We start from the raw sequence: 14,063 nt of genomic DNA, 5'->3' as shown, positions 1-14,063 counted from the left end.
TTTATATAAATTAAATTCATTTAATGTAAGATTGAGAGGTGTTTAACATACTCTCTAAATTCGTTTCCGTCTTAACCCGCAAAATTAAAAATTGCACCCGCCCCACATAACTTTAAACCCGCATAAACCACTCATACCTGCGTACACCTGTCCCACGATTTTTTTAAATAATTACTTACTACTCCATTTACCGTATGCAATGCAGGAACCGTCAATTTGTAATTATCATTATTTATCTTCATTGAACTAATTAAGGAGAATTCTAACATTGTTTAACCCTTTTCTGTTTTGATTTTTCACAAAAAAAAAAAAATATCATAATTGACAATCATTGGATTCATGTTAATTAAATTCTCCGAAATTATTGGATCATATTTGAGAACTAAAATGATAGAAAGAAGTATCCCACAGGACTAATCCTCCGTTCCTATTGTCAGCGCACTAAGCGGTAGAGAACTGACCACATAATTTTTTGTTGGGTTCATAGTAAATGAGAAGTGTGAATGGAAAATGGAGAAAAACCAAGTGGAAGAGAAAATTGAGATCACACCAATATGGAAAGTGTACTCAAAAATAGGAAAGCTTACTAAATTCTCCCACACTGGTGGGAGAAAGAAGCTTTAAAGTGTTTATATTGTGAAACAGACTCCCACATGGATAAGTGAGCCAGGGAATAAGAGATGCCTCGCACCGTCGTCGTTGTCGCTCGGCTTCGAATTCGGATTCGGATTTGGCAAATGATCGATCGATGAGATCTATCTTTTTGGACAAACTTTATTTGAATTCCGAAGAATGCTAAGGAAAAATGCAGTAAATTTTTACTGCAGAGTTTCGGAACTCCATTTATATACAATGACACAATGTTTCGTGAACTGACATGACTGTTTCGGAACAAACACACTGATTCGCATGAAATGACATGACTGTTTCGAAACAAACGCACTGATGCAACCTTTGAAGTGAACCATTGCCTCTTTTCAGAAGAGGCATGTTATGGTTATAAAAACCTGCTTTCTTCTACAGGTTTTGGTACGAAAATTTCAGAATACAAAATTACTTCTTGTCTTCCAAATTACTCTGTGTGATCAATCAAGACGTTCTGTGCGTTCAAAGATATTCCAATTGTTTGAGGTACCGCTACAATTGGTTTGTTTGGCCATTTTATCCTGGGAGAAAGAATTCCGCAACCTCGGGTACAGTGAGGGGAATTATTTCCTTAAGGAAACTCCGTGAATTCGGACGACTTGGAATATAATACACCTCTTGAAAAGGTCATTTTGATCTTGTGTTGAGGGTATTTGATATACTTCATTGTGTTCTTATTTATACTTGAACTCTAATTGAAGTTATTGTTCTGCATATACAGATTTTGTGTACCCGAAGTACAAATAAAACAATAATCTTAAGGAAATAAATAATTTTACAGAATCAGTATAACTTGTTTTTGGAGATTAAAGCTTTAAGTTTTCTACTCCGCTTGAATTTAACTAGTGATTAGAAGACATAAAATCTTCATCACAAGTTAAAGTTCACTCGGTTGATGATTTTAAGTTATAAAAACTTCATCGTTAATTATAAACAAGAAGAAAAGTTGAAAGTTATTTAACTTTATAAGTAGTATTCTGAAAATACTAAATTTTTCTATCTTGTGTTGATAGGAAAGATGACTAACGAAATTCAAATGATGGATACGACAACGTCTGTGAGGGCAACTAATATTGCCACATCAAGTCGCAGAAATGCTCCGCCAACAATGGCACCGGCGGAGAAGCCCGAAAAATTTTTGGGCATTGACTTCAAGCGGTGGCAGCAAAAGATGTTCTTTTACCTCACCACTTTATGTCTACAACGGTTCACTAGCGAAGACGCTCCTGAGGTGCTCGAGGGAACCTCGGACAAAGACCGCTTCGTTATTACAAAAGCTTGGAAACATTCGGACTTCCTTTGTAGGAATTATATTCTGAGTGGTCTCCAAGACGACCTCTACAATGTTTATAGTGGAACCAAGACATCAAAGAAACTGTGGGGGCACTTGAACGAAAATATAAGACGGAGGATGTGGGAATTAAGAAATTCCTTGTTGCAAGGTTCCTGGACTTCAAAATGATAGATAGCAAATCTGTAGTCTCTCAAGTACAGGAGTTGCAAGTCATCATACAATATTTCCTAGCAGAAGGTATATCTTTGAAAAATACCTTAGTTGAACAAATTAAAAATGTTCTTAATACTCACATAAACTTTTTTGTAGGTTTAATTATGAATGATGTTTTCCAAGTAGCAGCAATAGTTGAGAAGCTACCACCTTTGTGGAAAGACTTCAAAAACTACTTAAAGCATAAATGTAAGGAGATGACTGTTGAAGATCTTATTGTCCAACTTCGTATTGAAGAGAATAATAAAGCTGCCGAAAGAAGGTAAAATGGGAATTCTACAATTAATGGAGCACATATTGTAGAAAATAACCAAAACAATTTCAAGAAAAGGAAGAAAGCTGAACAAGAAAGCAATCAACCCAAGAAAAAGTTCAAGGGAAAATGCTTCAATTATGGCAAGATTGGTCACAAGTCCACAGATTGTCGTGCCCCAAAGAAAGGCAAGAAGAAGGATCAAGCAAATATGATTGAATCCAACAAAGAATGTAATGATCTGTGTGCTATGTTCTCAGAATGCAACTTGACGGGGAATTCTCGCGAATGATGGATGGATTCGAGTGCCACCCATCATGTATGTGCCAACAAGGAGTTGTTTTCATCATTCGCTCCGGCTCAAGTAGAAGAAATGATCTACATGGCTAACTCCACTACGGCTAAGGTAGAAGGAACAGGAAAAAATTGCTTAAAGATGACTTCCGAAAAGGTCTTGACACTTAACAATATCTTGTATGTTCCGAAGTTACGTAGGAATTTAATTTCTATTTCACTTCAAGACAAGAACGGATTCAAATGTGTAACCGTTTCTGGAAAAATTGTAATTAGCAAAGGAGAAATGTATGTAGGAAAAGGCTATCTGACTGAAGGCATTTATAAGATGAGTGCAATGACTGTTGAAATAAATAAAAGTTTGAATTCTTGTTATTTGCTTGAGTCTTATGATTTATGACATGAACGTTTAGGCCATGTTAATTACAAAACGTTACGAAAACTAATTAACTTAGAAGTTTTGCCAAACTTTAAGTGCAATGAATCAAAGTGTCAAACGTGCGTGGAATTGAAGTATGCAAAGCATCCTTATAAGTTCGTTGAAAGGAATTCCAATCCCTTAGACTTAATACACACTGACATTTGTGATAGGAAGTCAACACCATCACGTGGTGGGAAAAGGTATTTCATAACTTTTATTGACAATTGCACTAGATATTGTTATGTCTACTTGTTAAATAGTAAGGATGAAACAATAGATGCGTTTAGGCAATATAAAACTGAAGTTGAAAATCAGTTAGACAAAAAGATAAAAATGATAAGAAGTGATAGGGGCGGAGAATATGAATCTCCCTTTGTGCAAATATGTGTAGAGAATGGAATAATCCATCAAATTAAGGCCCCATATTCACCTCAATCTAATGGAATTGCGGAAATGAAAAACCAAACTTTGAAGGAAATGATGAATGCCTTGCTTATAAGTTCCAGTTTACCGCAAAACTTGTGGGGGAGGCTATCCTTACGGCCAATCGTATACTCAACGGAGTTCCCCATAGTAAGACACAATTAATTCCTTACGAAAAATGAAAATGAAGGAAATCCAACTTGAAATATTTCAAAGTGTGGGGGTGTCTAGCGAAGGTTCAAGTTCCTATACCTAAAAGGGTTAAGATAGGACCTAAATCGGTGGACTACGTGTTCATAGGATATGCTAAAAGTCGTAAAACATGTCGATTTTTGGTTCATAAATCCGAACATCCAGATATAAATGAAAATACAGTAATTGAATCAAATAATGCTGAATTCTTTGAAAACATTTACTCGTATAAACTTAGACATGAACAGTCTAGTGGAGGATCTAAACGACCTCGTAATGAACCAATTGAGAATGAACATAATGAAGAAAATCCAAGACGTAGTACATGTCAAAGAACGTCTACTTTATTTGGATCGGATTTTGTGACATTTCTTTTGGAAAATGAGCCTCAAATATTTAAGGAAGCGATGGCATCTTCAGATTCATCATTTTGGAAAGAGGCAGTCAATAGTGAGATAGATTCAATCTTAAGCAACCATACATGGGAACTGGTTGACCTTCCTCCCGGAAATAAACCTTTAGATTCTAAATGGATCTTCAAAATGAAGATGAAAACGGATGGTACTATTGACAAATACAAGGCAAGACTTGTAGTAAAAGTCTTCAAATAAAAAGAAAGACTTGATTACTTCAATACATACTTGGCTGTGGTATATGGTCTTGAAATCCATCAAATGGATGTGAAAACCACTTTTCTAAATGGAGAATTGGAGGAAGAAATTTACATGGAACAACCTGAGGGTTTTGTGGTTCCAGGGAAGGAGAATAAGGTGTGTAGACTTATTAAGTCATTGTATGGACTAAAGCAAGCACTTAAACAACGGCATGCGAAGTTTGACCAAACTATGTTGGCAAACGGATTCAAAATAAATGAATGTGATAAATGTGTTTATATTAAAGACACTCCAAATCACCAAGACATTGTATGTCTATATGTGGATGATATGTTGATCATCAGTAGAGACATTTCTGACATAAATGCAACAAAACGAATGCTCGAGAGCAAGTTTGATATGAAAGACCTTGGAGTTGCAGATGTGATCTTAGGTATAAGAATCCATCGAACTCCACAAAGGTTGGCATTGTCACAGTCTCATTATATCAAAAAGGTACTTGACAAGTTCAAGTATATGAAATTCGGTATTGCCAAGACTCCATTGAATGCGAGCTTTGCACTTTGAAAGAATGAAGGTGAAAGTGACTCGCTATTGGAGTATGCAAGAGTATTGGGATGTTTAATGTATATAACGGATTGTACACGACCAGACATAGCATGTGCTATCAGTAAATTGAGTTGGTACACGAGTAATCCCAACAAAACTCATTGGATGACAATGAAAAGAGTTTTGGAGTATCTTAAATACACTCAAAACTATGCTTTGCATTATAATAAATATCCTACGGTACTTGAAGGATATAGTGATGCAAATTGGATCACCGAATCAAATAAAGTAAAATCCACAAGTGGATATGTATTTACTATCGGTGGAGGAGCAGTTTCTTGGAAATCATCCAAACACACTTGTATCGCTCGCTCTATAATGAAATATGAATTTATCGCATTAGATAAAACCGGTGAAGAAGCAGAATGGCTCTGGAATTTCTTGGAAGATATTTCGTATTGGCCCAAGCCAGTGGCACCAGTATGTATACACTGCGATAGCCAAACGGCAATAGGTAGGGAAGGGAGCATGATGTACAACGGTAAATCTCGTCACATACGACGAAGACACAATACCGTTAGGAAACTTCTCTCTAGTGGAATTATCACTGTAGAATATGTAAAGTAAAATGATAATGTGTCGGATCCACTTACAAAAGACCTATCTAGAAAAGGAGTTGAACGGACATCCAAGGGAATGGGTTTAAGGCCTAGGATAAGTCAGCACGGCGGTAACTCTACCTAGCAGACTGGAGATCCCAATAGCTAGGTTCAAGGAGATCAAACAAAGTTGTGTCTAGCAAGTTCAACATTGTCAATTACCCAACCCATTCTCATGATGTAGACAATGTATAGTAAAAATAAGGATAAGACTTAAGGTTAAATGTCTTTTAATGATTATCTAAATTTGACAGATTCGATCAAACAGTTTTAATTTACAGGATTGAACGTTTAGAAATCACCTATGTGAGGGCGAATTGGAAGCCGCTTAAAAGAGAATGTTAGTAAAGGCCTATTTTCTAAGCTCTCATGAAACCAGAACGTGTTTATGGCTGAAAAGAACAAAACCATGAGAACCATAAATATTAAAAGGTTGGTTGTGTGACATGTATTGTCTAGGTGTACATTAAAGCTCGACGGTTCAAAGATATCAAATCTACCGATTGACCGAGTCATCCGATGCATGTTCACTAAGAAAATTTCAAAGGGAAACCCACTTATCCAAATGCAATCAGTCTTTGTTTGATGATCACATACTTGTCCGTAAAACTTTTACGAAAAATAGTCATTCCCCATTCATGTGGGGGATTGTTGGGTTCATAGTAAATGAGAAGTGTGAATGGAAAATGGAGAAAAACCAAGTGGAACAGAAAAATTGAGATCACACCAATATGGAAAGTGTACTCAAAAATAGGAAAGCTTACTAAATTCTCCCACATTGGTGGGAGAAATAAGCTTTAAAGTATTTATATTGTGAAACACACTCCCACATGGATAAGTGAGGCAAGAAATAAGAGATGCCTCGCGTCGTCGTCGTCGCTAGCTCGCTCGGCTCGGCTTCGAATTCGAATTCGGATTTGGTAAATGATCGATCGATGAGATCTATTTTTTTGGACAAACTTTATTTGAATTCCGAAGAATGCCAAGGAAAAATGCAATAAATTTTTACTGCAGAGTTTCGGAACTCCATTTATATACATGCAACATGTAGTAACAGTGAAACAGTAACAGATGCAATGGTTTGAACAAGAAATGTTTCGAACTGATATTTAGTTTCAGAATGTGCAACCCTTCTGAAAATGACACAATATTTTGTGAACTGACATGACTGTTTCGGAACAAACACACTGATTCGCATAAAATGACATGACTGTTTCAGAACAAACACACTCCCTGATGAACAGACATGAATTTACAGAAAAGGTGCAACCTTTGAAGTGAACCATTGCCTCTTTTCAGAAGAGACATGTTATGGCTATAAAAACCTATTTTCTTCCACAAGTTTTGGTACGAAAATTTCAGAATACAAAATTATTTCTTGTCTTCCAAATTACTCTGTGTGATCAATCAAGACGTTCTGTGTGTTCGAAGATTTTCCAATTGTTTGAGGTACCGCTACAATTGGTCTGTTTGGCCATTTTATCCTGGGAGAAAGAATTCCGCAACCTCGGGTACAGTGAGGGGAATTATTTCCTTAAGGAAACTCCGTGAATTCGGACGACTTGGCCTTATTCATTTTTGTTTCATCTACTTTCTGAAAGAATATAATACACCTCTTGGAAATGTCATTTTGATCTTGTGTTGAGGGTATTTGATATACTTCATTGTGTTCTTATTTATATTTGAACTCTAGTTGAAGTTATTGTTCTGCATATACAGATTCTGTGTAACCGAAGTACAAATAAAATAACATTTTTTCCATTTACCAGAGGTGGGGATCAAACCCCCAATCATACTCAAAGTTGATTAAGGGGTGATGTGTTGAACCACCACACCAACCCTTGTAGTTAAAGATTATTGATTTTTAATAAAATACCAGTACATTCCCAATCATACTCAAAGTTGTTATGATAAAACTGAGTTTTACAAAATCTTATTATGTCTAAATTCATATTTTTAAAATTTTTATTCTTTTTTTTTTACTGATGTCATTGTCAAATAATAGAATTATTTTATATTGATTTAATAATTATGTCAACATAAAAAGAATATAAAAATTATATCCGCATAAAAAAATACAAAAATACTAAACAAATTAGTTTATGAGGGAAATTAAATCTCCCATGCCTCTTCAATTTTTGGTATAATTAAATTTTTTATTTTTTTTTCAAAAAAAGAAAAGACCATTTTTATTTATGAAAAGAAAAACGAAAATAGAAGGGAGGAAGAGTCTATGTTTATCCAGTAATAAATAAAGGAAGCTACTAGAAGCAGCTAGTCCTGTTGAGTCTCTTCATTCTCCTCGCCTCACTCGCACCGAAAACACACATTAATAAACGAGGGTTTACAGTTTGTGTTTGCATCGAAGAAAGCAATGGACCCGGTGAAGTTGAATCAACTGAAGCAATTCGTTGAACAGTGCAAATCTAATCCTTCTATTCTCTCCGATCCTTCTCTTTCCTTCTTCCGTGACTACATTGAAAGGTAACCCCTATTTGAAGATTGTAACTCTCTTAATAGAATATATGACCTAAAAACTAATTTTAATAAGAGACATTAATTTTTCTGTAATTGAACCTTATATATTGGATTTAAGCTTCAGTTTTTTTTTTTTTTTTTTTTTTTTTTTTTTTTTTTTTTTTGTGGTGGCTTGAGGCTATGGCCGGCCCTGTTACTTTGCTTTCAGTTAATGTAGTGTTGTCCGAGTGGAATTCATATGGATTTATTTGTTTGTCTTTCTTTTTTTGCAGTCTCGGTGGTAAATTTCCGCCGTCAGCTTACGGTGCCGGTGATTACAAAGCGGTATTAACTTTGTTTGTTAATCCACTCGGGATTAATTTTTAAAGACTTTTTTTGTTTTTAGAATTTTGTACTGGATTGAGAATAGTGTAGTTCAGGCTATTAATTATTTGTTGTAGTAATTAAGAAAATCTAGAGTGATTATGTAGAATCTTACTATTTTGTTTGATGAGTAAAGGGTAACCTGCAGAGTCACAAATAGGGAAAGAGTAAACTTTCAAGTTTACCTAATATATATGGCCTTCAAAAATTTGTGTGCAGGTACTGACTGAGCACGAGAACTATGCAATTTACAATCCCAAATAGGGGAAGACTAAACTTTCTAGTTTGGCTAGGACTTATAGCCCTTAAAATCTGTCGATACTGACTGACTGAGCAAGAGAACCTATGCCCGATTATTTTCTGAACAATTTAGTCCTAAAATCATATTGAAGGAAGTTGTCTCAAAAAACCTATGCTGTCTAGGAATTTAGAAGAATAAATGGAAGAAAAGGATCCCAACCAGTTGGGAAGAAGGTTGAGTTGTTCTTACACTGAGCTCCGGGTAGGTAAGTGTGAGGTTTAGGGAATTTCTAATATGCTTAACAGGAAAATTACTGACTATTGTAGTGAAAAGGACTTTAATAGACTGAATATCTATAGATGTGGAACACAACTAGCATGGGATTGATGTGTAGTTGATTGATTAACTGATTTATTATGGTTTTCTGTACATACCTGCAAGATTCCACTTTATAAGGCTTCTTTAATTATTGTATTAGTATGGTCATGGTTTTTCATTGAATATGCGGTAATGGTAAGTTTTATGCCTTGGATTTCATATTGTATTATTGATCATCTTTTTCTATGCAGAAGTCTCGTGTGGTGGATGAGAGTGATGATGAGATAGATGATGTTGAGGACAATGATAATACAAAAGAGGAAGTTGAAGAAGAGGAGGAACCTGAGATAGTTGAATCTGATATTGAGTTTGATGAGAGTGACACCGTGGAACCTGACAATGATGAGCCACAAAAGGTTTGCTATCCGACTGGTTAACATCTTCTTTCCTTTTTTTGGTTTAAAGGTTCATGGTCATTTTTAACATTTCAAATCTGTTTTTTAGATGGGAGACCCTTCTGTGGAGGTGACTGAAGAAAGCCGTGATGCTTCCCAGGAGTCCAAAGCTCAGGCCATGGAAGCAATTTCTGAAGGTGATGCTGTTCAATGGCAATTTGTTGGCATGCATGTCCATGTGTTCACAAAATCAGTGGCATCATATCGCTCACTTTTGTTGTTTGTGTTCATCAGGTAAGCTAGAAGACGCAATTGAGCATCTGACAAAGGCAATTCTTCTCAATACTAAATCAGCAATTATGTATGCTACTAGAGGTACATTTACCACATGTTTTCGAAGTGGATTTATTGATGTTTTTTTTTTTTAATTCGAGTATTCATTAGCATTCAATATGTCACACTTTGTTGCTTTTGTCTTACACAGCTAGTGTTTATATCAAGATGAAGAAGCCAAATGCTGCCATACGAGATGCAACTGCAGCATTGGAGGTTGGTTTTGCTATCAGATTTGGTTACCTGAATTTGGCTCTGTCCTTCATATATTTCTAATGATACAATTATGTTTTGAATAGCTTTATCCAATAATTAACTGAGTGATATTTCTTGCTGGCTTTATACAGAAAATACCTTGAATAATTTATCAGGCATGTCCTATTAATATGTTCTTCCATTCTTGAGGCAGACATGGAGTCATGTAGGCATTAGATTCGCCTGCTTCCTTGTTAATCCATTTTACTGTCGTGGTTGAATACATTATAGTCTTCCCAAATTGTTTTTCATTTTCCTACTTTGATGTCCTACTGTGGTAACTATTGAAAACATTTTTGCCCCTCAAATGCTTCTGTCGAACAACGTACAAATATCGTTAACAATTTGAGCAAGTAGGATAACTGATAACATGATTTTGTGTAAATCAGTTCTATTTTGTCCTGCATCACAATGGAAAAAGAAGAATCGGATCAATTTCATGTTCATTATTATCATGGACACTTGACTGTTCTTGCAGATAAACCCAGATTCTGCTAAAGGTTACAAATCTCGTGGCATTGCAAGAGCCATGCTGGGGCAATGGGAGGCAGCTGCTAAGGATCTTCATGTGGCTTCGAAGCTGGACTATGATGAGGAAATAAGTGCTGTGCTTAAGAAGGTTGCTTCCTGTGATATAATCTCATAACATCTATGTAATAAGTTCTAGTGCTTGGTGGCCTTCTCTTTGTATGAAAAAATTTCAGCAGTACTAACAGGTTCCCCCTTATCTTGTTTAAGGGGCTATGATTATTATTATGAAGTGATTATGTGTTCTCTGTCACAGGTTGAACCAAATGCACATAGAATTGAAGAACACCGCAGGAAGTATGATAGGATGCGCAAAGAACGCGAAGATAGAAAGAGTGAGCGTGAGAGACAACGAAGAAAGGCTGAAGCTCAGGTAGCCCTTAATTGCTTGTTTGGTTTTATGTTTGGGTGGCACCTTTTCTGCGTGTTAATATTTGGTTATGCTTTATATCTCAGGCTGCTTATGAGAAGGCCAAGAAGCAAGAAGAATCCTCATCAAGTAGGAGAGCTGGGGGCATGCCCGGAGGTTTTCCTGGGGGCATGCCCGGAGGCTTTCCTGGGGGCATGCCCGGAGGCTTTCCTGGGGGCATGCCTGGGGGCTTTCCAGGGGGTATGCCTGGAGGAATGCCCGGAGGCTTTCCTGGGGCTGGGGCTGGGGGCATGCCTGGGGCCACACCGGGAGGAATGCCTGGTAACATGGACTACAGCAAAATACTGAATGTAAGTAAATCTACTTTTGAAGCAAATTATGGTCTTAGTATAACTTTTGAACAAAGGTATTATCTTAGGTGAAGATTAGTTTCAAATAAAAGAACAAAAAATAAAAGAAAAATCTTTCATTGCTTTTATTATAAATGAATCTTTTGAGTCACCGTCTATCCATAGCAGGGAAAACTGAAATATCCTTTATGTTTTTGGCTGGACCAGGACCCTGAATTAATGGCAGCATTCAAGGATCCAGATGTCATGGCTGCACTGCAAGATGGTACTTTCCTTTTTGCCCGTTTATTCTAGTTATCTCTCACACATGGTTTGTTTTAGGTAATTAAGGCATTTCACTACTTGACAAGTCATCCAGCTGTTCCACTTGATGATTATCTATTATCATTATCACAAATTTACTATATACTCTAAAAGTTCAAATAGCTTTGCAACATATCAATTTCATTTTGGGTTGAATAACAAATATATGTTTAATATGTTGGAAGATCGACTATTTTGGAACCTCCTTAATGTGCTAGTTAGTGTCTGATCAGTGCAAGTCTCTGTGGACATTGCCTTTTTGTTCTAGTTAAAAAACTAAACACCTCCATAGAACCTCCTTAATGTGCTAGTTAGTGACTGATCGTTAACTACCTCCAACAATGCAATATAAACATGGTAAGGGAAATTGATTTATCACCAGCTTATTAATGTCCAATTCAATCAGTGCAAGTCTCTGGAATATTGCCTTTTTGTTCTAGTTAAAAAACTAAAACACCTCCAATAAATGGATTCTTCACTGTGTATTGCCTCTGTATCTGTGCCACTTGATAGCACCTGTGAGGTCCATACCAAAAAGGAAGATACAAAAGAGAAGGACAAGTCCTCAATGCTGCCGATCGTTCTGTATCTCCTATACGAAATAATTAGCTGCAACAGATGGTCTAGCATGCATATTAATTACAAACCAAAAAAGGGAATTTTGACTAGGGAGTATGTCAGTTTCTCTGTAGAGTTCTGTCACATATATCCTAGACAACCATATTCTCCCATCTTTTTGCTTGTTCTTTTGCTCATTAAGCTTTTGGAAGAGGAAATGCGCTTTTCCGTGCGTTACCAATTTTGAGTAAATCAGAAGATCAATAGTTGAGCTAGTATAGTTGGCATTATATAGTGTTTCTAGCAAGAATAGTCTCCGAACGTTGTTGCTGATCAATTGTCTCTAGTAACTTGCAGTATATTTGGAAAATCACACCCTTGTAGACTTCAACTTTGCGCTTACTATGGGTGTTTTGAGATATTCTTGGTTTTCTCGTACTGAATGTGGTTTGTATTTTACAGTGATGAAGAACCCTGCTAATTTGGCCAAGCATCAAGCAAATCCTAAGGTTGCTCCTATTATTGCAAAAATGATGGGCAAATTTGCTGGAAACTAGTTAACGCTTCTGGTCATTTGTCGGTGGTATTTCTAGATTTTGATAGAGAGCATGTAATTTGTTGTCAAACTTGGTTTTACTGAGTACAAATTCATCCCCCAATCACAATCCAAGTTTATTCTCAAACTGACACTTATGCATTGCCAGTCAAGTTTAAATTGATGTTTTTATAGATGGCTTGTTATTGTTAACTACCAACATATTTTTCCTACCGGTGCGTGGTGTTCTGCTATACAAAATTTGCTTTCGATTTGGAACTTTTAGCTGTTGTAGCTGTCTAATTGTTGGTAGTTAGTGGTTGCTGATTTGATGGTTAACTTTGTTTATGTGATTTCTTCTATGTAGTAGCCTAGTAGCTAGATATTGGGGTGGCTGTACAAGTGAGCGCGGTAGTAATGGCGCCAACCTAAAGTTAGGCGCGAAGAATTTTTCTTCCAACTGATCGCAGGTTTGGGATGCTCTTTGGAGTGGTAGAACCCCAGCTTCTTGCAATAATTAATTGGTTGGTTGAAGCTATTAATTGATGCCACACATTGCTTAACCAGCAGGATATTCTGTTTTTAGGTGGCTCATCAAGTAGTTGGAAATGACTAATGTCAAATCACTTCCCTTTGATTAAGGGGAGAAATGGAAAACAGGTTAACTAGAAGTCTTTAACATTTCCAAGTTAACAGAATGCGTTCTTGAAGAAAAATTAATCAGTTACCGTAATAACAACAATTCCATATAATCAAAGCACATACAAGATGAAAAATTGTTCAACTGAACTACCACTAGTAATGATTCATCTCTTTAAGTCAGAGACCAAAGACCTTGATGAAATTTTGAATGTGGATCTTGTTTTAAATTTTATGAAACTGATATATTGTATGTATTACTAGTAACAATTAAAATTATGTTGTTCTGATGTCATATGGCATTATTTTTTGAGTTATGTGTCTTTAATGGGTTTTAAACGGCGTGAATTTGGAGTTCTGTTTGTTTGGTGTGAGGTATAAAGTATAAAAGTCTCAGTCTCGAGATAAAATGTACGATTATTTTATCCCGCATTTGATTGGAGGCATAACTAGTTTCGAAATTATTTATCACATTATTTATGTCATAATGATGGGATAAGTTATCCCATATATATGGTGGAATAGCTAATTTCATGTTAGCTAATTTCGAAATAACTCTTTTCCAATCAAACGACTCCTAAGTTAAGGTATACAAGTAATACTACTGATTAAAGGTATACATAATGAACGTTAAAGGGGCCTTCCAACTATCGTATGCTTTCATGTATTTTACATTATGCTTTTTGCGTACCTTATAATTTTTCTGTTTGCTTTATATTGCTTTACATACGAGTACCATTTCTTATGTACTCATGTCCCTTTTTATCGGTGAGGAACTTAAAAAGAACAACCAGAAAGCAGGGGTGGAGCGAGTATATATTCAGGGGTTCATCTGAACTT

The 14,063-nt window shown here is 36.1% G+C and overlaps 1 protein-coding gene across 2 annotated transcripts; it reads left to right on the top strand.

Annotated features, from left to right (window-relative positions):
* Positions 1–7,663: 7,663 nt before the first annotated feature.
* LOC107867196 (FAM10 family protein At4g22670) lies at positions 7,664–12,820 on the top strand. 2 transcript variants are annotated; one of them, XM_016713333.2, is made up of 11 exons: positions 7,664–8,041; positions 8,308–8,359; positions 9,209–9,373; positions 9,462–9,549; positions 9,647–9,727; positions 9,837–9,901; positions 10,419–10,559; positions 10,725–10,841; positions 10,925–11,188; positions 11,396–11,453; positions 12,512–12,820. In XM_016713333.2, exons 1-11 carry the CDS (start codon positions 7,932–7,934, stop codon positions 12,604–12,606), a joined length of 1,236 nt encoding a protein of 411 aa, XP_016568819.2. In that variant the 5' UTR covers positions 7,664–7,931; the 3' UTR covers positions 12,607–12,820. The 2 variants fall into 2 exon arrangements, with proteins under 2 accessions (XP_016568819.2, XP_016568829.2); XM_016713343.2 differs by having other exon boundaries at positions 7,779–8,041; positions 9,212–9,373.
* The last annotated feature ends 1,243 nt before the right edge of the window (positions 12,821–14,063 follow it).

This window comes from Capsicum annuum, chromosome 1 (genome assembly GCF_002878395.1).
Source record: "Capsicum annuum cultivar UCD-10X-F1 chromosome 1, UCD10Xv1.1, whole genome shotgun sequence".
Lineage (NCBI taxonomy): Eukaryota > Viridiplantae > Streptophyta > Magnoliopsida > Solanales > Solanaceae > Capsicum > Capsicum annuum.
Note: the sequence above shows the minus strand (reverse complement) of the source record. Positions and strands in the feature narration are given on the sequence as shown.